The following is a 27,177-nucleotide window of genomic DNA, read 5'->3' as shown; positions in this document are numbered from 1 at the left end:
ATAAGGCCCATGAGAAAACCCTAAAGGAGCTGGATTTGGTTCATAGAAAGAAGCAAAGGCTGGGAGGTGACTCATGGTCAAACAAAAACATAAAAAGTCTTAATAATAAGAGTATGTGAATATACTTTCTTTCTGGAATAGTCTAAGTTTTCTTGTGTTTAAAAGATAGAAAGTAAAGATCCCATTCTTTTCTAATGTATTTATTTATTATTGTCATCAAAACCATTAAGTACTTTTTGGCATGAAATATTACTCTATTAGTTGTTATATGGAGCAGTTTGGACAGAAATCTTCTCCATTCCTTTAGGAATTATAGCCTAATTCCTGCAAAGCCTGTTACAGCAACAATATAAATACTTGCTGGTTGATTTATCTCAGAGGAAAAAAATGATATGGCTAAAGATGTGGAGGGCTCTGGAGAGCAGAAGAGAAACTGAGTAAGTAGAAAGATACTGGAATATTTACATTGAATACATGGCAAAAGCAATAAGGGAGGGAGGAGATGATAAATACCTGGCTCAAAATGTCAAGAAAAACAACCAAGCCCACAAACTATAGGACCACCTTATAATCTTGTTATTAAGTCTTACAATGGATACTGCATAAATACCTACTGGCTTTACAGAACCAATAAGAACATAATGAAATCAAGTTGTATCAGGATTTTCATGAAATTAGACTTTTGAAAGAAAATTATCCAACTTACTTAATGTAAGTAAGATATTTAAGGGGTGCTTGGCTGGCTCAGTTGGTAGAGCATGTGACTCTTGATCTCCCAGTCGTGAGCTCAAGCCCCAAGTTAGGGGCAGAGTTTACTTAAAAACAAACAAACAAAACAAAACAACAACAACAAAACCCACAGATCATCGAAGACATTTATAACAGGATTCCAAGGTATTTGTTTTCCCATTTGTGAAAGCTTTTGATTCCAAATCCAACACATGGCAAGTCCTTTGTCAATATTTCACTTGCTCTCTTCCCAGAGTACTCATGAGAAGTAATGATTAATATAAGTTCCAGATATCAAAGACTGCACAGGAAAGTTCCTTTGAAGTTATTATCAGTTCCCTAGAGTAGCTCACAAATGCTACTCAGGGGACAGCTCTTGCATATTGGAAGGCCACACCATACATGCATTCATTCCATAGTCACTGGAGGTTCGCATTTAAAAAAAAAAAAAATGTTAATTTTAAACAGCAAGTCAAAAATGCAATGCCATCATTCATCCTCTAAGCTTTCTGGGAAAATAAGGACCAAAAAATTGTTTGTGTCCTCCCAAGTCTTGGATACGGTCATAATCACTAGAGAGAAAGAGGAAGAGAGGAAGAGATTTCTAGCCCCATCACCGACTTGCAGGCTTTATTTTTATATTCTCAACAAATACTTATTCTCCTTGTCTCTGGGCACACATGCAGAAGAATGACTTGCCAGTCATTCGTGGTGACTTCAACGGAAGGTTTAGGATTTACTGATGTGAAGAAAAGCAAGTACAAGCAAAAGACACTCACATTAACTACCTTTATGTGTTCTCTGCAGCTTTGCAGGCGACAAGGACATCAATACCCAGTTAGCTTTGCAGAGCAGTTAGTTACGTGGTTAAGGACTTAAGAGGAGAAAGTGCAGGTTGGCACCCAGGGCCCACTGTGAGGCCAGCCTGAGGCCTGCGGGGTGTCTGCAGAAGCAGAGCCCCCTCCAGTGCTGGTTGATTCAGTAGCTCAATGTCAAGCTAATTTATGTTCAGGTCAGGAGATCCCACGTTAGGAGGATAAATGAATAAATGGAGTAAGGCTTCCACTTTGAAGACCACATTACCCTCAAGTGAATTCGAGGGTCCTGGTGGTGTCACCGGTGCCTCACAAAGGTTTCTACCAAAGGTAGTCTTTTGGTAGAAGTGACTGCAAAGGAAACCCTTTGGTGCTAAGCCCAAAGGAAGGGGAGCAGCTCGGAAATAGCGGGAGCAGGACGCAGGGAGCGATGGCGGGGGGAGGGCATACCTAGCAGGGACAACAGAAAATGTCTTCAGAGTTTCATGTTTTGCCTTTAATATCCTTATGAATTTGGCATTCTGTCCCATCATAGCTCTCCCTTTGTTTTAATGTGAAAATGAAGTGTTGTCATCCGGCTGTTTTATTGGGAGTTGACGTTGCAGGAAGAGTCACCCCTTTTCTCTCTCTTGTCACTCAAACCCACTTTAAGAAGCTGGGTGCTGATGAAAAGGCACACATTAGCAATCACCATAAGTTTCTTTGCCATAACTCTCCTTAAATAAGCCATTCTCCACTGCCATTTTTTTTTTTAAGATTTTATTTATTTATTTGACAGAGAGAGACACAGGGAGAGAGGAACACAAGCGGGGGGAGTGGGAGAGGGAGAAGCAGGCTTCCCGCGGAGCAGGGAGCCCGATGTGGGGCTCGATCCCAGGACCCTGGGACCATGACCCGAGCCGAAGGCAGACGCTTAACGACTGAGCCACCCAGGCGCCCCTCTCCACTGCCATTTTGAGAGAAAAATCCATAAGCTCTTATCCAAACCAAATGCAACCGTCAACAGACCTATACAAGCAGTTATGTTTTACAGTTATACAAGAGAGGTAACTCAGAGATTTAAAATTAAATGGTCACAATTATTTGCTACATTCAGTATTTTTATAGAAATAAGATCTCTGGCAGGGACACCTCGGTGGCTCAGTCGGTTAAGTGTCTGCCTTCAGCTCAGGTCATGATCCCAGGGTCCTGGGATAGAACCTGCTCAGTGGGGAGCCTGCTTCTTCCTCTGCCTGCCGCTCCCCCTGCTTGTGCTCGCTCACTCTGTCTCTCTCTCTCTGACAAAAGATAAATAAAATCTTAAAAAATAAATAAATAAAGTCTCTGGCAAATAATTCAAACTCATTTGAATTTCACTCATCTCCTATTGAGTTTTGCAGTTCAAATCAATAGAGAGCATGTGCTGTGTCATCATACCATCAAATACAAGGAACCCACCGGATTCCAGGGGGCGTCGGAATATATATTGTGGGCACAGAAGTGTTCAAATGATAGGGTGGCCAAATGGAGAACTATGGTACTTGCACCTTCTCATTATTGTTTTAATTTAAACTAAAAACTTAATTGAAGAAAAACTCCCAGGGGAAAAAAGGGATAAAATATGCCTTCAGACTCTCCCCACTTCCTATCTGAACAAGCGCTTCTAAAAGCCATAGAGAGAAAAGTATTTCTCCCCCTTTTTGTCTCTCGGTAACCCAGATGGCATCACTAACTGGTCTCTCAATTAGAGTGATCCACCCATGGCACCAAAACTAGCTCCTTTTATTCTCCTACTCTTTGGAGTAACATGCTTGCATAAAACTCGGTATTTCTAATGCATCAGCAAAGGATTTGACCCAATGACCCACACAGTGACCCACCCACCATATTTTGCCTAAATGGCCAGAATAGCTTGAAAAATATGGCCATAAAATAACTCCTCAGCCATTAAGGAAGGCTTCACTCTTGACTCCTTCAGATGCAACATGGGAAACATAACAGTAACAGTGACTACTCTGGAGTGGTGGTCTTCTTTGAATTAGGCTGTCAGAGTCACAGACTCTTCCAAGATGAATGGCAGTCATTGACACAGTTGCGCAATAGGCACTATCTATGATATGCTGCTAAAAGGGTGGCATCGTGACTAGCATATTTTACAGATGAACTCCTACAATTGACTAATACAGATTGATCAACAGCACCTATTCCTGTCCACAACGTGTACCACATTCATTTCTGAAACAGATGGTTCTATTAACTTCTCATCTTCAGTCTCATCATCTCAAAGATGGGGACGATAGAGCTTTGACTTCACAGGCTCTTGGGGAGGAATATGTGAGAGACAACATGCTCAGAAAAAGCGCTTGACAATTCACACACTGCAAGAAGAAAAGAAATGTTAGCTTTCTAGTTTGTGACACCATGAGGGACGTTATCAAACTGAGGAAATGCCTGGTCTAAAATGAGCAGCTTTGGAAATTGATAACAGCCACAATATTGAACACCTGTCATATCGCAAGCGTTATATTAGTGGGATGTCTACACATTATCTCTAATCCTTACAACAATTCCTTAAGTGTTAAGATTCCAGTTTCAAAAACAAGGAAACTGAGACTCAAATCCATTAATTAATTTTCCCAAGGTCATAAAACTGCATAAAAATTAATTTTCCACAAATAAGGGAGTTTTCAAGTAAGCAAAGCTTTGTACTTGTCTCTGATTGAGTCCCCTCACACATGGGTATTCACAAAAGCAGCACGGCTTACTGAAAACAGCATGAGCTTGGAGTCAAACACTCATGAATTTAAATACAAATCCAGGGTTTTCTGGCTGGGTGACCCTCTCTGCACATCAGTGTCCTTAAATATAAGATGGACTCACATGTGCATTGTGAGTCATCCTATGACCCTCCTCACATTAGCTGCCGAAAGAGCAGGACCAAATCTGTGTTCTACTTCTCACAAGTAGAACAGATTAGACTGTTAAGCTGTGTACAGCTGAGACTACTATTTTGTATAATAACATCTTCTTTATCTTCACTTAATTTTTCCTGCATTAATTTTTTTTCACCCTGATTTCCTCACTTTACAAAAATCTTACATTTGTTCTAGTAACCCCCTTTAGACAGTTTCTGGAAAAGCATAATATTGAACACATAAAGAACAAAATTGAATAATATATCAATTATTGATAAATAATCGATCCAGTAATATGAAGTCACTGAATAACTAAAAAACCAAAAATGTCCTCAATCACATCTATGGAAATGTTAAACCCAAGGTGTTTTCATCTAGTGCTAAAGAACTCTGGATGCATTAAGGTAGTAAGGCAGTTCTTTCAGTGGTGTTCCTCAGCATTACTTTGTCTTACCTTTGAGTCATCACAGTGTAAGCTCAATAATGGGAGTAAGTACAAGATTGTTTTGCTTCATTGAAAAGAAAGGTAGAAGATTCAATTTGGCTGCATTAATACACACGGTGTATTTAGAAAAAGATGTATTTTCTAAGCTGTCCAAATCTGACCTGAGCATAGACCAGTGTATAAATCTGGGACTATAATCTCTTTCTGGCCAAATGCTTGGAAACTGAAGGGTCTGGCAAACTTCTAAAATCCATAACCACCAATGGCAGGGACGTCATAGAAAACGTCCACACCCACTCACAGTAGGTCAGACCATCCGAGACGTCAAAAAGGAGTGGGTAGAGCCTGGGCTTTGAATTCGAACAGGCTTGGATTCTAATTCTCATTTTGACACTTATTACCTGCGCAGCTGGTGTTACTATTAGATTATTGATGACGTTTTCCTAACCCCGGAGGATGTTCTGTAGTTAGGGCAAGGACTCCCAATGTTTCAAAGACCCAGCTTAGGAGGGTCTCACCCTTCCCTCCCGGACTGCAGCTCCCTCCTGACAACAACCAAGGCAACTGGGCTCAATCCCATACCTGTTTCCCATCATCTTCTCCAGCACTCACTCGCCTCTCTTCCTCCTCAGGTCCTTGCTTCCCTCCCCTCATCTCAACCCCCGCCTTTCACCCTGGGCTTCAAAATCTTTCTCTTTCAGGCTCTTCTCTCTCATTTCATGCGTAAGCCAAAAGGATGACATACAATAAAAAAGTCAAGCGTCTGAGTTTAAGAAAATTGGCCTTAATAATAAGCCAGTGACATCAAGAGCCTGGTAAGTTTCCAGAAGTTTTCTTCAGAATCTCTACCAAAACCACAGAGTGGATAAAGCCTGGGCTTTGAAATTAGACAAGCCTACGGACTCTTACTATCAGTGTGTTCTTGGGGAAATCACATAATCTGAGACTTTTTTTTTCCCTTAACTGTTAAAGTGAGAAATTAAATGAGATGAGTCATATAAGGCACTTAGCACAGTGCCCACATGACAAGTATGCAGTGACTGTCAGCTATTATTAATCCCATTGGTTCCCTCCTCCTGTTTCTGGCACCTAGCTTTCCTTTGACCACTAAGATTCAAGATGCAGTTTTAACAACTTTTTCCTGTTTAACAATGTGTGGAGTAAGAACACTTTCTACTACTGTTTTCATATATATTTATAAGAAGTCAGCTGTAGTATGTGCTATTGTGGGCTAGCCTAGAAACCTGAACATTGAGGGGGTGGGGAGACTCCATTCCAAGTTGCAAATTCAGCTAGACAAACTTCAGATCACAATCTGTTTACCGGCGCATAAGAGATCTTAAGAGTCAGCCCTTGGTGGAAATAGGCTTATTAATTCCCTTTAACTATTCCCTGTGTTCCTACCCAGCTCCATGTTACAGGTCTGGAGACAGAATTGGAAGGGGATGCAGAACAAGGCTGGGATCAGAAAGAAGCAGAGCCAATCAGAGAGGTTCCCAAGGGACAGATGGGTCTTGGCCCTTATTGTTAGATGAAGTGAAGAACAGAGCAGAGATATCAAAGAGTAAGTTCGTGTAGATTATGGTGGAATAATACACTGAGGTTTTCTCAGTGTAGACACTCAGGGTTATAGTGGCTCCCTAGACCCTCAACAAGTCTCTTCAGCAGGAGACTTGGAAGGATACATCTTACAACAGGTACCTAGTTCTACAGTGGCATCCCCAGTGGCAGGTACCTGCTCACCAAGCGTATCTGGATTTCCAAAGCATGAGATTTGAAATTAAAACCTTTGCAGACCCGGGCGCCTGGGTGGCTCAGTCGGTTAAGTGACTGCCTTCGGCTCAGGTCATGATCCTGGAGTCCCGGGATCGAGTCCCGCATCGGGCTCCCTGCTCGGCGGGGAGTCTCCTTCTCCCTCTGACCCTCCTCCCTCTCGTGCTCTCTGTCTCTCTCTCTGTCTCAAATAAATAAATAAAATCTTTAAAAAAAAAAAAAAAAACCTTTGCAGACCCTACCCTCAGTTTATCATTTTCTCTGTCTACTTCCCCCTTTCCTGTAGGCCCAGAATCTAGATTTCTCTAGTGAATAGGGGGAAAAAGACGAGAAAAAAGCAAGAAGGGAAGAAATGATGAAAATTTTCATTGCGTAGTGTCCTGGAAGACACTATTTAAGCTTCTATTGGCAAATGCAAAACTATCTTTTTTTCTCATTTATAAAAGTGAGTTGTCTCTTTCTCATACTTGGATATGTCCTTGGATAAAAATCATCAATAGAGGTCACTGGTCTGATCACTGGTCATCATAGAGATCTTTTTCCTTTTGTCTTCTTCTCACATGTTATAGGTGAAATGGGATAGAGTCCTTATATAAAATACCCTTATAGCTCTCAATAAGGTAACAAATTATGATGGGGATCACTGACTAGGTATGTTTATCTTTTGATTAGTGTACTGAAACAGGTGAATACATTTTCTTTCATGATATAGTGACTCTATAAATTCATATATGGCCAAAATTTTGATAATCTATGTCAAGGTAAATGCGATTAAATGAAGGGAACCATTTGTAAAGCTAAGGAAATAATAAAATACTTCAGCTTGGCAACTTATTGACTTACATGCCTTAAATCTGAGCCAGATTCCCCTCAATACTAGTGTTATGGAAAAAGGATTTGCCCCCTCCCATCCACCTCATGGCCAGATTATTTTTTATGATTGCTCTTTTCCATTTTAGCTCCCTTTGTCATTGTAAGGTAATTAGAAGGAAATTCCATACTTTGTTAATTCAAGGAGATTTCAGAGTCAGAGAAATGATGGGATTTGGTGTCTTTGAAAATGACCTTTTCGGGGCGCATTCGTGGCTCAGTCATTAAGCGTCTGCCTTCGGCTCAGGTCATGATCCCAGGGTTCTGGGATCAAGCCCCGCATCTGGCTCCCTGCTCAGCGGGGGGAGCTTGCTTCTCCCGCTCCAGCTCCCCCCCTCCTTGTGTTCTCTCACTGTCTCTGTCAAATAAATAAATAAAATCTTAAAAAAAAAAAGAAAAAGAAAATGACCTTTTCTTCTGTAATTACAAAAGTTCCATACTGATTTCTCTCCTAAGCTTGCTCTTTTTCCTCTGCGTACTGTTCATTCATTCAACAAACATTTATTGTCAGGCTGGAGCCACAGTGAACAAGGGACACTGTGCCTGCAAGCATCTTGCAAGTTACAGGGGGAGTCCTAGCTTTATTTTTTTTTTAAGATTTTCTTTCTTCATTTGAGAGAGAGAGAGATTGGGAGAGCATAGAGTGAGAGTGAAAAGGAGAAGCAGACTCCTCTGTTGAGCAGAGAGCCCAATGCGGGACTCAATCCCAGGACCCTGGGATCATGACCTGAGCCGAAGGCAGAGGCTTAACCGACTGAGCCACCCAGGTGCCCTGAGTCCTAGCTTTAGATGAAACTTGATACATGACTCAAACATCTTTCAGCCCTGCCTTCTCAACACTGGTTCCACTGTCAGATTTCTTTTCCTAGTTCCAAATGGCTACCAGGAGCTCCTGGAGCTATCTCCTTACTCACTCACTTCTAGCCAGAAGGAGATCCATTCTCTTGTAGCTCAAGTAAAGGACCTGGAATTGAGTTTTGTTGGTCCCAATTGGTCTGACTTGGGTCATGCGTAATTCCCAACCAGTCAACCAAATAGGGATACAGAATATGTGACAGGCTTACAGTAATCACAGCTCCCTCTTGCCACTGGTCTGAACCCTCTGCCTATTGCTGAGAAGCTCGGGGCACTTTTAGGAAACAGAGAAAGGTATGAAATTGGTGCTGGAAGAAACAAGATACATCCACTCCACTCCCTGTCCCTACAGAGCTAATAGCCTCTGAAGAATTGGCAGGATGATGGGAACTCACAACTCAGTGCATGCATGAATCATTTCTGATACATGAGGGCTAACAAGTGTGAAGCCCTGGAAATTTTCCCCTAGCAACAGAATTCAGGCTGACTTTTCTGTTAAAAACCACCACTGAGCAGCCACCATATGCTCAAAATTGCTGGCCTCTGGCAGTGATTTAGAAGGAAAACCTTTCATATCCAATTAGCCTACACTTTGATTCATGCAGTGCCTAAGAATTCACCTTTATTTATAAGTGCAAGGCTTCAGATGAATTTGACAAGAGCTACTGAAAGTTAAAGTGTTTGCAAGGATGTTAGTTTCCTCGGTTGATCACGATTTAATTTTCCCCGTGTTGAGCTGGTTAGAGAAAACTGCAAACAGGGGGCTCCATCCAAACCTCACATTAGTAGAAATATTCATTCTCCACCTTGTTTACAACATTATATATTGGATTTAATTCTCAACCCACGTGTTACCCCTCATCATCAATCTAATGCTCTAAGTCAGTGTTTTTTAACCTCGGCCACACAGTGTGATCTTTTGGGGAGGTTTCGGAGATATCTATGCCTAGGTCTCAGCCCCAGAGATCCTGTTAGCATTGGTCCAGGGCATGGGCAAGGTTGAAAACCACTGCTCTAAGTACAACCTTGTTAGAGATGAAGTGTCTCCTAGGAAACATGTCCAATTTGCACATATAACTAACTTAAATGCTATAGTCAATCAGTTAAGAAACAACATCGATTTAGGATTAAATCAAGTTCAGAAACAGGGAGAAATGTTCTCTAGGTCAGCAGCAAGCCACCTATCTGTGCATGCTTTTGCCCCCACCACCGTAGACATGTCACGTCTCTGCTGCCATCACCCGGGCTAAGCCACCGCCATCTTCCTCAGCCATGAAAGCACGCTCCCGATTCTCTCCTGCTTCTGCTGTCACAAAGCAGCCAGGGTGAGCTTCTTAAAATATAAATAAGAACATGTCACTTCCTTCCTCAAAAACCTTCAAAGGCTTCCCATTGCTCATGCTACAAAACATACAAACTGTCCAGCCATTGTCTGCCCACTCCCCTCATTTACTACAGGCTGGCCACCTTGACCTTTCATTTCCTCCACATCTTTTCCATCTCCGGGCTTCTGTGTGTGTTGTTCTCTCTCCCTTAAACACACACACACACACACACACACACACACCCCTGATCTCTTTCCACTAAACACGCAAATATTCTTTGCCTTCCTCACTTTACTTATTGCTACAATCTCAGCTTAAAGTCACTTCCTCGAAGAGGTTGTCCCTGACGCCTAATCTAAAGTGAGTCCCATGTTTTATACTGAGTGCCTGATTTTATATCTTTCCAGTGTGGGGTTATTTTTACGGCATCTGACTTCCTCTAGACTATAAGCTCCTTGAAGACAAGGACAATTCTGTTTTGATCACCCAGCACTACTTTCTCTGACCCATAGTAGATGCTCAGTAAATATTCAATGTAAATAAGTGTGTTTTACTGTGCCATTTACTTACAGAGAGAGATGTTCTAAGAAATAGATCATGAAGTGTACAGCCATGTTTACTCAACATAGTGTTTAGAATCCTGTTCATTACATTCTATAAGCATTCCCTTTATGAACACCCAGGAGAAGTTTCCCACAGTCCCAGTGTTAGGTATAGTTATGTTTCTCTTGAGTGACCTGTTGGGTGTTTTGCTACCATATTCCATAAATCATTCAACTTTGATTCTACAATGATTCTATAAATCATTAACCAATTAGGCTTCCCTCTTTGCTTTGACTGATAAGAAGTTCAGGGTCAGATTTGTGAGCCTCCCCACCTCAAACCCTGCCAGCACTGGAGGAGACGCTCATGATTCTAACCTCATTCTACTTTCATCTAATCAATCCTTCCTTCATTTCCCCTCTACTCTTTTTTTTTTTTAAGATTTCATTTATTTATTTTAGAGAGAGAATGAGAGAGAGAGACAGAGAGAGCACATGAGAGGGGGGAGGGTCAGAGGGAGAAGCAGACTCCATGCTGATCAGGGAGCCCGATGCGGCACTCGATTCTGGGACTCCAGGATCATGACCTGAGCCGAAGGCAGTCGCTTAACCAACTGAGCCACCTAGGTGCCCCTCTACTCCTCTTTTTTAATTATAATGTATTTATAAGCCATCTTAAATACTCTCTGGAACTAAGCAAGACATAATAAATAAATTAAATAATGACACATAAGTTATTCAAGGAAAAGAGAAAGCATATCTATGTGATGAGTTGTGTTTCACTGGATTCAATAAATAAGACCTCTTTTCCCTGCTTGAGAAAGAAGAATCCAACAGAAAAAGACTAGAATGGGTTTAGGCACATGGGTAACAGTGGGCTTCTTAATCCATCACAAAAAAAAGCATTGGAAAACAAAGACCTCTGTATCCAAAGAGAGCAGAACTTTTACTTTTCTGGACAGATGGATCCCAAAGGGGAAGTGGGAAGGGCTAAGCAAGGCATGCCCAGGTGTGGCTCCCACACTTACCAATCAGGTCATTCTAATTCTCTCCACTCTCCTGGGGGAGGTCAGGCCAAGAATATTAACACTAATTGATACCCTTCACGTGGAAACTCTAAGTTAAGGGAAAGAACATCCTCTCTCCCCAAACATCATTGACTTGCAAACATTTCTTTAACTAGTAGTTATTTTACAATATAAAGTTTACTGTGTTCATTTTCTATTGCTGCTATAACAAATTACAAGCTTATCATCTTACATTTCTGAAGATCCAAAATGTATCTCACTAGGCTACAATCAAGGTGTCCACAGAGCTGTATTCCTACCGGCTCTAGGGGAAAGTCCGTTCTCTGCCTTTTCCAGCTTCTGTGGACCCCTTCGTATCACTCCAACCTCTGCTCCCATTCTGACGTGTTTGACTCTACTCCCCTGCCTCCCTCCTTCCCTTATAAGGACACGTGTGACTACATCAAGCCCACCAGGTAATCCAGGAAAATCTCCCCAACTTAAGATCCTTATTTTAATCACATTAACAAAGTCTCCTTTGCCACATAAGTTAACCTATGGACAGGTTTGGGGAATTAGGAGGTGGATACCTTTGGGAGATGGTTATTCTGCTTTACCATTGTTACACTAAATTAGGTGTCTGTGGATATGCCAAGGTATGAATTTGGGATATGATTAAAACATTATCAAAGAACTGTCTCCAGTATCTGGAACCATCCACTCAAAACTAATTCCTTTATTAAAACAGTTAAGTCGAAAGACATGATAAAAAAAAAATACTTTTTGGCCTTGGAAAAGTAGTCCAGGAATATTTCCAAAGCTGATTTTAACCCTCACAAAAACATCACTTCCTCCTAATCAATAGCCCTCCAGCATGCAGCTGTGATGAAAAAAACTATTTTGTTATTCTGCTCCCCCAACCCCCCACACCCCCACCCCCCACCGCCTGGAACTCTCAGCAGTCTCTGTGGTCCTCCAGACCCTCCCACCCCCACTCCTAGGATTTCCTGCCCTCTGGTCACTCCACCAGTCCCATTCCCAGAAAGGCAGCCGCATCAGAACAGGGACATGAAGATGGGGTAAGAAGTATTTCCTAAGAACAGGAATGTGAAGATGAGATCTTTGACAGAGAAATTAGGAAATTCCCACAACTCTTTAAGAAGAATCTGACTGGATTTTTAGATCATTTTTCTAGCCCTGCTGCTGACTCTGGACTTTTTATGTATATTGTTTATTCTCTTGCCTTTCCTTATGCTTGAACAAAAGGTCAAGGCCTCTATAATTCTCAAGGTGAAAACCCTTCAGAATTCAGGGTGGTGACATGCAAAGGGACATTTAATAGATACTTGTTTGTTATTAATCATGAGCGTCCGGCTGTCATTTGCCTGCAAATGCCAATCCTTAATTCCCTCATCTGCTAAAAATACACTCACCTGAATACTTCAAAAGCACGTAGGTTTTAGATAATATCATAAATCATTTCTTTAGTATTTTCTCTCACTGGTTTAGACCACTGCCCCCTTCTTGCCTATCTCTGCTTTCCTCCAGCCATTTCTATTTTTAGGTGGGTCAGCACTTACTGATTTGTAAAACTGATCTCTTCTCACTCTCCCTGGGATCATGTAACGACAACCAGTCACAAAACATACCTCATGGAGAGCCAGAAGACCTGATCTTTAGACTTTATTTTTTTTAAAGATTTTATTTATTTATTTGACAGAGAGAGATATAGCAAGAGAGGAAACACAAGCAGGAGGAGTGGGAGAGGGAGAAGCTGGCTTCCCGCCGAACAGGGAGCCCGATGTGGGGCTCGATCCCAGGACCCTGGGATCATGACCTGAGCTGAAGGCAGACGCTTAACGACTGAGCCACCCAGGTGCCCCTGATCTTTAGACTTTAGACCAAAGTCTAAAAGAGAAAATTTTTTGCTGACCATTGAAGGATCAGCCAATGTGATGATTTAAGAAAAAAAAAAAGTGTGAATTTGTCTCAAGAGGTATGGTTAATGCTCATTTATCCCTCACTAATTCTGTATTTTCAAAAAACTATCTGGAACATGATTAGCAGATGTGTTTAGTTATTTTTTTTCTCTCCTTCTTGGCTGGGGAGTGAGATCTGGAAGCAGAGTCTGTGGTGCCCACACTGTCCCCCAAAGGGCTCCTAGGCAACATGGTGGTTGGAGTGATGGTGGAGCCAGTCCCTGGCAAAGGTAGAGGTCAAGGGCTTGGGCTGCTCCCCCCAGGCCCTGAAATTGACAACCCCAAGGGCTGCCTTATGTCACACAAGACCAGATCAGGGTTGTCTCAACTGTCAGTGCTGGGAACTAGCCAAACATGCCACCACTGTCTATCTTGGAGTGAGCCCAACGCTTGGGCTCAATAGCTTTCCTTGTTTTCTAGAATTGATCAGTTTCAATTCAACAATTGTGTCTCCTGGCATCTACACCAGAAAGTATCACCAGGACCCTCGACTGTGATTTCCTGAGTGTGAGGAAAGCTGCAAGTCTGCACAGAATCTCCTCCAACCTATCAGATGCTCCTGAAATCCTTATTAGAGATTTATCAGTTTGGCGTGATTGCCTTTAAAATGTATGCTTTCCTTGGGGGCCGGCGGGGGGCGGTAGTTTAGGCTATCCATTCATTCAACAAATACCCATTTATTGAATACCCATTACTTCCAAAACACTGCTGGATCCTAGAAGTTTGTCTTTGCTTGTAAGTAATTCACAGTCTAGTCAGTTATTAATCATTTGTAGAACCTCAATGTGTGGGGAAAACAGAGGACGACAGATGTTGGTAAGGGAGCAGGGGAAAGAAGGACACCAGTTACTGAGCCAGAGAGGGGAAAACGAGGTGAGGGGAGCTCACCCAGACAAATGAAACATGTCTGACTTCACCAGCTGCTCTGAAAGCCAGGACTGCACAAGCCCTTACACTGGACAGACGGACAGCAAGAGTAGACACTTCCACAGGTCCAGAAGCGCACTTTTTAAAATAGGTCACAGAACTTCAAAAAGACACTCAGAAATCCCCATATACAAGAAAGCACACTGGTTTTTATTATGCTCCAAGCTGCCAGGGTACAATCTACTGAAATATTGAAATAAATTACTGAACATATCAGCCCTTTTCATGGTCTCATTTGCACAAATCACTCGCCTCCCTCCCTTTATTCATGCTCTCACATTTTGAGGTCAATTTCCCCTCAGTGATGACCCAGGGGAATGAGACAACATTTTCCAAGCCTCAAGATTACTTGTTTATAATTTCGTCTCTTTACAGTCCTCGTTTTTGGCACACATTCCTTCCAAGCCTCAAATTCCCACCAAGGAAACCAGCAGCCATCTCCAGAGCCTTAACTCTTAGCGGGACCAGTAATGTGCTTATACCCCCAGCCCCTTAATTCCTGAAGACCAGTGAGGGGGCAGGTGAGAGTGAGCCCTCCAGCTGCTGGACCCGGCTCCTTCCTGCATTTCTGTGGTTCAGTACCCTTCCCCATTCAGAGATACCTGTCAACCATCTGATCCTGTGTCCAGGGGATTCCCACAGGCACAACCTCATTTTGCTTTTGACAATCTGCGACAACTAAAGAGAGCCATTATCTTACCTCTAATTCCGCTTTCAGCCCTTGAGCCTTTAACCTCTGGTCTGGTAGAAATTGCCCTTCCAACTATCCCTGGTGTCCTTGACAATGTGGTAGTTTAAACTACTGAGTGCCTATGGGTTCCAAGAGAAAGACATGATGTTAGTATCACACCCGAGTTCAGCAAGTGAGCCCCCTGACCTGTAAAACAAACAGCTGCATTATAAATGCATCAGGGATACAAGAAAGGATATTAAATTATAAATGTTTATTATTTTCCCCTTCCCCCTCTTCCTGCCCCTACCCCCACTGCTATGGAAGAGCGAAAATACCTCTGACTACTCAGTTTCCCTCCCCTCCAAAGCCCAATGAAGAGCGCCACACAAGCCTTGGGCTTCCTTGTAGGTTGGCAGAAAGAAGACTAAAGTATGTACGGAAGGTGTGCTGGTGAAGAGTGGAGGATAGGGGCAAAGCTTCAAGGCTGTTGGTAGGCTCTGAAAAATACTGAGAAGATGAATTTAAGAAGCAGTGCTGCGGTTTATGATTTGAATCTCCCTTTGGTGTCTTTATCTTTCATTTATGGTCAGAATGGTTGACAAGAAAAGCATCAGCAAAACCAAGAATAAGAATTCAAAGCCTCAGACCGCTAATCCACTGACCCAGTTGATCTGAGGCACCAAGCCTTGTACGAAGCTTCTTTCTAGCTTTGAGTGACAGTGCATGTCACAAACCCACTACTCTCAATGTACCTGTCCTTAACAGAACTGGCTAGCCATGCACTGTGTGTTGCTGATAAGCATTCCCAAAACTCTAGTTTTATTTTTAGATGGTTTGAGGGGAAATAGTTGGAGAAAAACCTGTGAACAAGGACATAAAATTGGCAGACGTTACCTTATACAAACTGAGAAAATACTTAACAATAAAGTTACAAGATGGTCCCACAGATATTTATTGCAGAAAGGCTCCAAGAACTGCTTTATCCCAGACTGTCATACATACATCCTCTTTTGATCATAATTAACCAGAAGTTATTATTTCTGGACAGTTGTTAAGAAGTAAAAAACAGCGCCTGGATGGCTCAGTGGGTTAAGCGTCTGCCTTCAGCTCAGGCCATGATCTCAGGGTCCTGGGATCGAGCCCCGCATCAGCCTCCCTGCTCAGTGGGGAGCCTGCGTCTCCCTCTCCCTCTGCCCCTCCCCCCACTTGTGCATGCACAAGCTCTCTCTCTTTCTCTCTCAAATAAATTTTTTTTAAAAAGCAAAAAATAAAACTTTAAAGAACCCCTATTTTGTGCAGATACTAGACTACAATAAATGAAATAAATAAAGGGAAAAAAAACCACAAGTACTCAAAATTCTAGGCTTCTGAATAACAAAGAGGCAGAGGAGTAAACATAATCTAGGACAACCACCATGCACAAAAGTATAAAATAGAGAAAAATCGTTTAATGTTCTCCAAATTATCTTGTCATCCTTTGGTGGAGAAGTTATTGAGAGCACAAACACATACTCTAACTATCTGCTGGGCTGGTTTATTTCACTATGCCTAGACATTGTCAATAAAGGGCTATATTTGGAACCAATTTACTGCTGTTGTCTTTACAGCTCATACACTTGTTTTGGTTTTACAACTAATACATTTTGGCAGATTCCAGCATCCTCAAATGCACAATATTATCTCGGTACCTTTGAAAAGCAAGTATAGGTAGAGCATTAGGGGCTTGTCATAATCCTCGGAAGAAGATGAGCTGCTCCGGAATACAGTTTATAACGTTCCGCGGCAGCAAGCATCGCATGTGCCTCCTCATAAGAATAAAAGCTCAGTCCTACAGCCTCAAATAAATCTGGAGGAGCCTAAGACAAAATCAGAGAGTGAACCTAGAAACAATGGGAGAATGTATATGACAGGAAACAAACCAGATGACATTTAATCTAATCTATATAGAACAGTGATAATCAGAACACGATAACCACAACTGGTGAGCACCCAAATATTTTTTTTTGACTTACGTGTTCAAGGTAACAAAGTATGGAAAAAATAAAAAGTATTTTCTATAAATATTTTTACATACGCAATGTAGAATTTTATCTCCTTCTATCAGACATTATATCCTCACTATTTTGCCTCACTTCTCAGTATTCTTTAAAAGGTTACATTTTGGGGCACCTGGGTAGTGCAGTCGGTTGAGCAACAGACGCTTGGTTTCAACTCAGGTCTGATCTCAGGGTCGTGAAATTGAGCCCTGTGCTGGGCTCCATGCTCAGCATGGAGATTGCTTGAGATTCTCTCTCTCCCTCTCCCTCTGTCCCTTCCCCGAGATCCTTCTCCCTTTAAGATAAATAAATCTTTAAAAAATACAAAATAAAAGTTTACATTGTAAGGTTGCTCCATAACTGAAGAGGACCAATCCCCAATTCCTGAACTTTTAGGCTGTTTCCAATTGGTAGCAATTATAAATACTTTGGTGATAAACTGTCTTATTATGTATATATTGCTGTGCACATGTATGATTATTCCTGGGGATACACCATAGAAATAGAATTGCTGAGTCAGAGACAGACCTGTGCTTAGGCATTTCATCTATATTGACAAATGGCTTGCCAGAAAACTTGAACCAATTTACATTTCCTCCACCTTCATGTATTCACCAACACTGGGTGCCATTTTCTTCATCTTTGTCAATTTGATAGGCCAGAGATTATATCTTGTATAACTGGAATATTTTCACTCCGATATTCATTGGCCCTTAACTTATTTGTAAACTGTACATATTCTTTATTTCTTTTCTTTTGGATTATTCTTATTGATTAGAATACACCCTATGTATCAGAGATAACCTTCTTTAACCTTCATATATCATGACCATTTTTTCCCAGTACACTTACCTTTCTTTTTTTAAAATCAAGTATATCGATCATTTTATTTATGGTGTTCTTCACTTGCTGTTTTATTTCCAAATAGTAACCAACTGTCTAAATACAATATATTGACTACTTCATCTTTTTCCACTGCCACTTATATACTAAATCTTTACACAGGTAGCATCGGCTTTGTAGCTGAGATTCCTGTTCTGTTTCATTGATTCTTGTGCTGGTGCTATGCTCCTTTAATTAGTATAACTTTATAATACATGTTAATGTGTCTGAACCCAGTTATCCTGTCATTTTCTTCATTATTAGCTATTCTCACCAATTTCATTTTCCATACAACAACTGTAATCACTCTGTTGTGTTTCCAGTTCAAAAATCCTATTGGAATTATTTTAAACTTATTAAACTGAGGAGGCCTAACATCTTAATGCACAGCTTCCTACCCAAATCCATGTTTCTCCACGTCCTTCTTTTATGTCACTCAACAGAGTGCTTTTTCCAGAAAGGTCTTGCACATTACTAGACATTTTATAGTTTTTGTTGTCATTGTGAAAGGATACTTTCCATCATATTTTCTAGCTAGTTATAGCTGGTACCTGATAGAATTTTTATGGAACAATAATTCTTTTAAAATTCTTCACAGGAACACACTATTCCACTTTCATCATCACCCAGGTGTTTGCATTTCCAGTGACTATTTCTAGACAAGGAGGGGAGAGTGCCATTATACCCAAAGTGCCTCATCCCCGTATTATAAGTCAGACATGGCCAAAAGGATAATAATATCTGTGTAGCATTCTGTAAACTTTACAGTCTTCCCCACATATTACCTAATCTAATATTCACAACACCTGTCTAAAGGGGATGGGATACTCTAGAGTAATCGAGTTGTCATTAGTCTCACCTTTAAGATGAGGAAACAGAGGTTCAGATCTGAATCAGTCTCCTGAAGAGCTTGATTAAAATGCAGACATCTGGGTCCCATCCCACACCTATTTCCTCAAAATCTTAGGAGCGGGGTGTGAAACCAGGGACTCTGTGTTTTTAACTAGCTCCCCCTGCTGGCTGCCATGAAACATTTCGATCACGGAGTCAAAAGGCTACAGTTGAACATTTCTGCCTCCACCTTAGGGATCTATCCCACCATACCTCAATGCAAGCCTAATAATAGTGAGGGGTTTTTTTTTAAAAGCAATTTATGAAGAAGCTGGCATTTTTTAAAGTATCTCTTTATATAGGGGATCCTGCAAAAAGCATGCTCTGGTTTGCCACGACAAGCCCCTGTGTGCAGGCTTCACTTATCATTCAGTCACTTCTTCCCAAAGTCTTAATTAAAAGACAGCTCCCCTGTACTCTGTGACTAATGCCAAGCTGCCTGGCTGTTATGGCTTCCACAGCCCCAGTGAACCTCAGGACACCTTGGCAGTGGTCCTGCCCTACTGGCCTAGAATCCGACAGCCCCATGGCTGATGAGAGTTGCCTGGAAAAGTGGCAGAGGGCTCCAAGCACAGATCCCACCCAGCAAAGCCCCACTGCCAGGGTATCCTCTCGTGGCAGGTGGGCCAGCACCAGGGGAGGACGCCATTGCTGGTGACCCCATCCTGCCCATTACCGTACAGAAAAGCTCATGGTAACCCTTCAGGAAACACCAAAGACTCGTCTACAGAGAAAACCTTCAGTTTGGGTAGAGTTTAACGTATTTTTCAGTCACTCAACCACTATCTGTGGAGTTACAGGGCAGGCCCATGCTAACTCTGAGACGTGAGAATAAATAATATACAGCGCTGTATGGCCCAGGGAGCAAGGAGGCATGGGAAGAGGCTTAATATTTAGAGGGAATTTTGGAGGGAAATTTGGAGGGAGTTTTATGGTTGTGGGGGTTTTCCAGACTGACAAGTGCAGAGAAAGCATTCCAGAATTGCTTTTTCTAGAATTCTGGAGGGACCAGCTTAAGCAAAGGCATCATGAGTATAATAGGTTGCAAGAAGTCTGGATCACTGGAGGGTCAAAAAATAAAAGAGAGCTGGAAGGGTAAGCTAGGGCCAGCTTACAATGACTCCATATACTCTTGGAAGGTATTTGAAGTTTATCTTGGAGATGTTCGGGAACCACAGCTGCATGAACTCTAGTGGCAGTAGGGAAAGCACAGCAGCTGAGCCTGGAGACCGGATGTGGATTAGGCGGCTTTGGCAATGACAAGGCTGGGAGGTTGGGCCGCACAGGGTCAGCTGCAAGGATGGTAAAGAGGACTGATTCCCAAGCTGCTGAGCAGGTAGAATTGGCAGGATGTGGAGACCAAATGAATGTCGTGGAAGGAAAAGTGAGGCCAAGCAGAACTCTGAGATTCCAGGATGTGGACGTCATGGAATCATGGCTTTTTGAAATTCCTTGAAAACCCTTGACAGGAATAGACTATGAGTGTGTTCATCCCCAGTTGGCTCCAAGCATCCTAGAACTAAACAAGCTCTGCCCCCTCCTCCTGTCCTCCTCCTTCTTCTCTTCCGCCATCAGACAAGTACTGGCAAGGGCAGACCTTTCCTGAACGCGCACCCCAAACCCAGAACCTAGGCAGCTTCATTCCCTCAAACTCTGTCCTCAACGGTATTGTTCTTTAAGAAGCCATTTGTCCAGTGATGCCACCTTCCATTTGGGTAAACTTTGCTGTACAAAATCGTCATACTCATGCTTTCTTTTGCTCCCCAAACTTCCAATAAGAAAATCAAGACTTAGGGAAGCTGTAGCTTGCTAAAGCTCCCCGAGCTCATTTGCAGTGAATCCACAGTTCCAACCATTTCTTCTGCCTTAAAATCCAGGGCGGTTACAACTTGTAATAATTACAAACCCAATCCCCTGTCATAATACCTAAATGCTTAAAGGAGAAAGAAACATGACCAGGGATGGAAGATGCATGCAGATAAGTGGTAGCTGGTTCAAATGGGATTCTCATTGTTGTAGGACACATATACAGACCTAAAAACAACAACAAAAAGTCCTCAACTCAGAGTCCTAACAGAATCTCAGGTAGCCTGTCGGGTTTTCTCCTTGGTCTGTGTTCTGCAGAAACAAGACCTCATGCTTGCACATCAAATAAGAGACCTCCCCAGGCAACTTTTATTTGGGGGGGGGGCATGGAGAAGAGGGTGGAGGGAGAGAGAATCTGCTGCTCAGCAAACAAGAAGCATTCCTTGCAAAGAAGGGGAAAGAGCTGCCTGGGGTGGGCCAGTGTAGATGGTTGAGAAAGGTTTCAAGCCAATGAAGAGGATTGTGTATGTTGGAAGTTTGAAACTGACCAGGAAGAAATTCACTACCACTCATATTCAGGAAAATATATCATTTACTTCTAGTTTCATACAGTTTTCTAACTTACTTTAATTTGAAGAAAATCTCAGATGCTTCTGAGTTGGTCCCTTATAAAACAAACATGCCTGTCATGAGGCTTCAACCAGGTCACAAACATGCACAAGCAGCTCCTAAGAGTGGCCAGGGGAGCTAGGTACGTCACTGCCCCAGACGGGCTCTTCCAGAAAAAAGAAGAGTGGGGGATGAGGGTCGGTTCAGAGAGGGGAAAGGTGAGGCTGCTCCTGAAGATGTCCAGTCAGCTAAGCATGATGAGAGTCAGAATCAAGAATTTTCATTTAAACTCTCCATTTCTTATAGCCCCCTAGACACAGACAGAATATTGTGATGATTACCCCTGGCTTTTGAACAGCTTAGAAGGAGTTTTTATGCCCCCTTAGGGTAAACATGATTCATTTTCCAGGTGAGAGAGACCTACTGGCTTGCCCAACATCTCACCAATGAGTCACAAAGCATGGACTTAGATTCAGACATGAACAAAAATTATCTGAAACTTGGATATAAGGCCAAGAGCATGAAACTGTCCTTTTGCTATCATGTTGGGGCACCTGCCCCCCAGGGATTAATAATCTGGGGGAATGTACCTTTGTACAGGTACATGTTAACTTGTATATCTTGTCAGGTAGACATGCAAAGATTTCTCATTTAGTAGAAAAGACAACACCGAAGGTTATTTTTTCCATAGGACAACTAGTTTCCCATTGAACCTAGTCACTTCCTCCCAACCTTCTGCTTTTTAAGTACCTATAAATGTCAGTTCTTCAAAATGTTCCTTGTATAAGATTTGTCACCTTACTGGTTCTCTCATCAGTAAGTTAATGAATCTTTGACATATCTTCATCCTATATTTACCTGAGAGCCACGTTTTTAACTTTCTTAAAATTCAATTTCTTGCTATGTATATCATCTAGTGTTTCTTCCTCCAAAATAGCACCTTTATGGTATTACATGCACACACCTCGTCAGGTCTGCCTCATCCCACCTCCCAAAAAGAGTACACTCAACATGAGCCATGCAGGCAGCTAGCTAGGTGCTGGGAATGAAAGGGTGGCTTCCTCCCAGCTGACCCGGCATTTCCACCATTCCAGTTCTTTGAATTCATCATCTGTGCATCATGTTGACTTCAAAAGACTGCTCTTGGCAGATGAGATGGCCAGCCCACCACCTAACAAGGGAGGGACTTTGGATCAGGCTCCTCGTGCTGCTGATGAGCTGGGCTGAGGGTCTGAGGGTCGGAGCTGGCTTACAGGGAACGACCAACACTTCCTCATCCAGGTTTGCAAATGACACGCAGGGCCAGACACGAGGTGACTGAAATGCCGAGGGGAGTACGCTCAGAGCCCGCCGGGACATTTTCTTTCTGGGTGAAACTAACTGATCCTCAAGAGAGCCAACCACTGACTTAGACTTCATTAGCACCTCATCCAGCTCACAAAATTAACCATTCCCATCTGCGCAAAGAACCACAAGGAAGCAAAAAGTTTAATGGATTTGGAGAAGAAGGCCTTCATTTTACATCTTAACAGGTCACTGACAACTTTCACACTTTATTGAGAGAACCAACAGAGCCATTAGTGGGTCATTTGACCCACTCTCTTTAAAATCTAAGCTCAGTAAACAACTCTAATAGCTCCAAGAATAGACGGTGATCTGGGATTGTAGCCTGACGGACGTCTGCCAGGCAGATTTGCTGGCTGCAGGCGCTTCCCAGCAGTCAGTGTCTTGCCAGGGAGCTTCAAGCTGCAGCTCGGTGCATTTTGAAGGACTTTCTTCCACCTGAGTTGCCCTGGTGTTCCATTTCTATACCATGTGCTCAGCTTCAACTGCGTATACTAGGAACTGTGCAGGATACAAAGTGTGGACATTCTGTCCTCAAGGGTCTTCCTATCCAGTGGGGGATACAAGACATAGATCTAAACAGCTATCATTTGGGGTAGAAAGTGACCAGTAGGGGCACCTGGGTGGCTCAGTTGGCTAAGCGTCTGCCTCCAGGCCAGGTCATGATCCCAGGATCCTGGGATCAAGCCCCGCATCGGGCTCTTCACTCAGTGGTGAGTCCACTTTCTCCCTCTGCCTCTCCCTCTGTGATCTCTCTGGCTCTCACTCTCTCTCAAATAAATAAATAAAATCCTTAAAAAAAAAAAGTGACCAGTAATTCACAAGTATTATAAACTTTTGTGCCAGTTAAGGTGCACTGGTGATTCGGTGGAGAGCAAGTCCTTACTTAAGGTTCAGGAAGCATTTGTTGAATGAAGGAGAGGAGGTAATAATTGCTCAGCGCTTACTATGGACCAGGCTGTGTGCCAGGCGTTTTCTCATTTAATATGCTCTTTACAGGTGCTCTCTTTGGTAGGTGACGTTATCCCCATTTTTAACAAATAAGAAAGGCGGGGCTCAGAGATGTTAGGTGACTTTCCCGAGGTCACTCAGATTGTGAATAGCAAAGGAAGGTATCGGACACAGAACCATCTGACTTAAAAGATCCTGCTCTTTCAACCTCACTACCTTTACTATTAGCATTGCAGTGCCTCCCTTCCTTCTGTGCCGTCTGACTGATCTGTTTCCAAACTGAGGAACTTTGCAGGACAGAGGTTGGCGAGCAATAAGGCATCCACTGCTCCTTTAAGATAAGGACTCACAAAGCCATTTGCACTCTCGACAGCATGGGATTGATGCTTGGATCTGTCCCTTCATGTTCCCTAGCATCATCTGTGGGATCCCCTTATCTCCCTTCCAAGAAAATGGGAGACTGAAAGGGCAGAAAAGAGAGAATAACCGTGATTGCCAGGGCTAGAGGTACAAGCTCTGCCCCTTCCTTTAGGATTCTTCCACCAGGGCTGGCTACATACACAGAGTGGACACCCAGCAAAGCCGAAAGCCAACGAGACTTCCACCTGAAAAATGCCTTCCCTCCTCCTTCCACCGTTTTTACTTAGTACGAGGAAATGATCTCAATTCCTTCTCTTTCGCTTTCTTTGGGAAAAAGAATTCCAGACTTTCGTCGCTTCACAAAGCCTTCGGAAAAAAATCTAAACTAGTGAGTCAGGACAGCCAGACCCTGTGCGCTTACCTCCCCCAGTAAAGCCGGTGTAGCTGGTGAACCACCCCCTGTCCCTCCCCCAGGGCACCCTGAGTAACTCACGGCCATCCCCGGGCTGCGCCTTACACCTGTCCTCCAGAAAGCCTTCTCTGATGAAGTTCCGCAGAGCGGGTGTGCGCGCATGCGTGCGTGCGTGTGTGCACGCGCCGTGCGTGTTCCCACCCCCACCAGCACCCACACTCATGCGCACACACACAGTAATACAGCAATGGTCCTACTGTGTGCTCCCACCGCCCTCCGTGCTGGCCAGGCATGGTGTTTACTACGTGGCGCTGTGCCCAGCCTTGCGGGTGAACCCCTCCTCCCCACCCTCCCGGACAGGAGGAATTCTAGCTGGTCTTTCTACTCCCAACGCTGAGCGCAGTCCAGGAACCCCATAAACCCTGGAGTCAGGGAAGGACAGACAGAAGGGAAAACTCTGCCCGGAGTCTCCTCCTGCCCCGCGGCCTCACTGGGCTGGCACTCCCTCGGGCCGGTGCAATTCCCTGCATCCAAAGCTGGGGCCGGAGGGGAAGCGGGCCAGAGGGAAGAGCCCACAGCTCTCCTGTGACAAAGGTCAGAGCCATTGCTGAGGAACATCTGCAGTGTCCACATGGGCTATGAGGATGACCAGGCATCTGATGGCCCTGGGCCCGTAGGTCCTGGGACGCTCCAGGAGGGTCTCCAGAACAGCCGCCCCCGACCCGCCTGTCCTGGGCTCACCAGAGGCAGGAAATTCCATGTTGTAATGGTTGGATTTCTTCCCTTCATTCCTGACCCATGACTAGGTAGTGAATTGGTCATTAAAGAAACCACTTTGGCAGATTTCAGGAACATCTGACCGCGCTCCAAGCATGCAGGGAGAGGAAGATGGAACAGGACCAACCTTGGGGCCACACGTTCTCACCTTCATTCCCGTTGCTTGCCTGACGTGAAAGGGAATCAAAATGTTTGGAAGCCCTTCTGTCAGCATCGTGCCCAGCGTTGCCTGGAGCTGCATTCACCACGTCAACATACACATTTGAAAGCTCCTCTGGGTGAGAGGCGGCAGCCACGTTATCAAGCTCGGCAGCCACGTTATCAAGCTGCACACCTGTTGACCTGGGCAGATTAGAAACATTGTTCCTGGTGTCTAGGGACGCAGCGCTTTTAAACAAGTGCTTTTCAGAGAATGAGCCATTGAGACGTACTTAGCCTACATGTAGCCCAGGAACCTGAAAACAAATAAAAGTCCAATCAGTCCTGAATCAGCAACTCTGAGCAACAGGTTGGAGAATGGGGCAGTGGGTGTGTGCAGAGAGCTGGTGACAAAGGTTACTACCCGGTAGATCTTTCTCTCCTGCACAGCTAATGGTTGGAGGAAACAAAAATCATCTTTACACTACATTTGCACATTTTTTGATCAAGTAGGGGGGAAAAAAATCACATTCTCCCTCACATTTTACTTCCTTTTTCTAAAAAGAGATTAAATGGGGGGGGGGGGGGTAAATTCACTGTTTCCATTCGCCATGAGGATTTTGCATTCCATGTGATTCATCTCAGTTTAGTTTCAAGATGAGACTTTATTTCATTTCCAGACATGTACAGAGTGGTCCATACCCCTCCATTACTTCTTCCTTTTGGACACAATTGCTGGGCGAGGCAGTAAGCCTGCTGGGTAAATCAAACTGTCAACTTTCCACCCTATGCACACCCTTCAGGTCTATGAAAGCAAACCCGGACAACATCTCCTCCTGCACCTAACATTCAATATTGTGATAAATCAGGTGGGCTAAAGCACTGTACTATTTAATTTAAAAACAACAAAAAAAAAAAAAAAAAAACTTTTTAAAAATAAATATTAAGCCTTGGGCGCCTGGGTGGCTCAGTTGGTTAAGCAACTGCCTTCAGCTCAGGTCATGATCCTGGAGTCCCAGAATCGAGTCCCACATCGGGCTCCCTGCTCAGCAAGGGGGTCTGCTTCTCCCTCTGACCCCCTTCCCTCTCATGCTCTCTGTCTCTCATTCTCTCTCTCTCAAATAAATAAATAAAATTTTACAAAATAAAAATAAATATTAAGCCCTTCTTGTTTCATTATTAGCTTTGCCTTATAGACTATAAAATATGTAGGTGGGTTACTATTCTTGGTTTTTATGGTTTTATTAACATTTCAGAGACAGACCAAAGCAGAGAGATTTGGAGCAGAGAAGCTGTTCACACAGTTCTCTATCCTGAAAGGTGGCTCCAACGGAACAAAAGAAAAAAATAACCGAACCAAGAAAGGGTCCAGCATCCTTTTCCTTTCAAGAGCTTGATATTCGAGGGCCTGATAGGGATCCATGAGTAGCCTACAGAGTGCCCTCGTGGGACAAATAATATTCATCTTGGTTGAGAAATGTGGACTTGGCTGAGCCCATCTGCTCCCACTGCAGGCCAAGGTGGCCTTTCATTTGGAAATCACGCTGTCAGCTTGGTTTAGAATATACACAATGAGGCATATGCTTCTTACTGCCCAGGAAGAGGTTGTCATGGAGAAATGTGAAGCCTCCTGATGAAAGCTTGCACTTATGGACTCTCCTCTTCTCTTCTCCCCTAGTTACTGTGACAGTGGGAGGCAAGCAACACTTGCTCGGACTATATGACACCGCGGGACAGGTAACGTTTTGCTGTTTTGATTCATTAAGGGTTTGGGAGTGGGGAGAATGATCCATGTGGCTAGGCATATGGGAACAGATATTACCTCTTCTGATCACTTGGGACAAATTTATTGTCTATCTAAATGACAACCAGTGGTACATTCTTAATATCTTAACACATATAATTACAAAAAAACCGAACATTACTCAAAGTGTTGATGGGCAAATAACAATTCATTCATTGGTTGATGACTATCAATAACCAAAATAACATATTTGGCCAAGAGCCTCAATTTCTTCCTACCCACACCAATTTTGAACTCAGAATGAATGAGTCAATTTTATAAATTTTACTTTCACCCATTATTTTTTTTTCACATTAGATACTTTGCCCAGCCTTTATTTGAATTGCCTAATGA

General features: G+C 43.1%; 1 protein-coding gene across 1 annotated transcript in view; it reads left to right on the top strand.

Annotated features, from left to right (window-relative positions):
- Positions 1–27,177, top strand: part of RHOJ (ras homolog family member J) — a 71,701-nt gene that overhangs the window by 29,877 nt on the left and 14,647 nt on the right. Inside the window, exon 2 of the mRNA XM_081829754.1 lies at positions 26,719–26,815. Coding sequence (XP_081685880.1) covers positions 26,719–26,815 — 97 coding nt within the window. The remainder of the gene's footprint in view (positions 1–26,718; positions 26,816–27,177) is intronic.

This window comes from Leptonychotes weddellii, chromosome 9 (genome assembly GCF_054177405.1).
Source record: "Leptonychotes weddellii isolate Sample4059 chromosome 9, ASM5417740v2, whole genome shotgun sequence".
Lineage (NCBI taxonomy): Eukaryota > Metazoa > Chordata > Mammalia > Carnivora > Phocidae > Leptonychotes > Leptonychotes weddellii.
The sequence above is the reverse complement of the archived record's forward strand: the minus strand, read 5'-3'. Positions and strand labels throughout refer to the sequence as shown.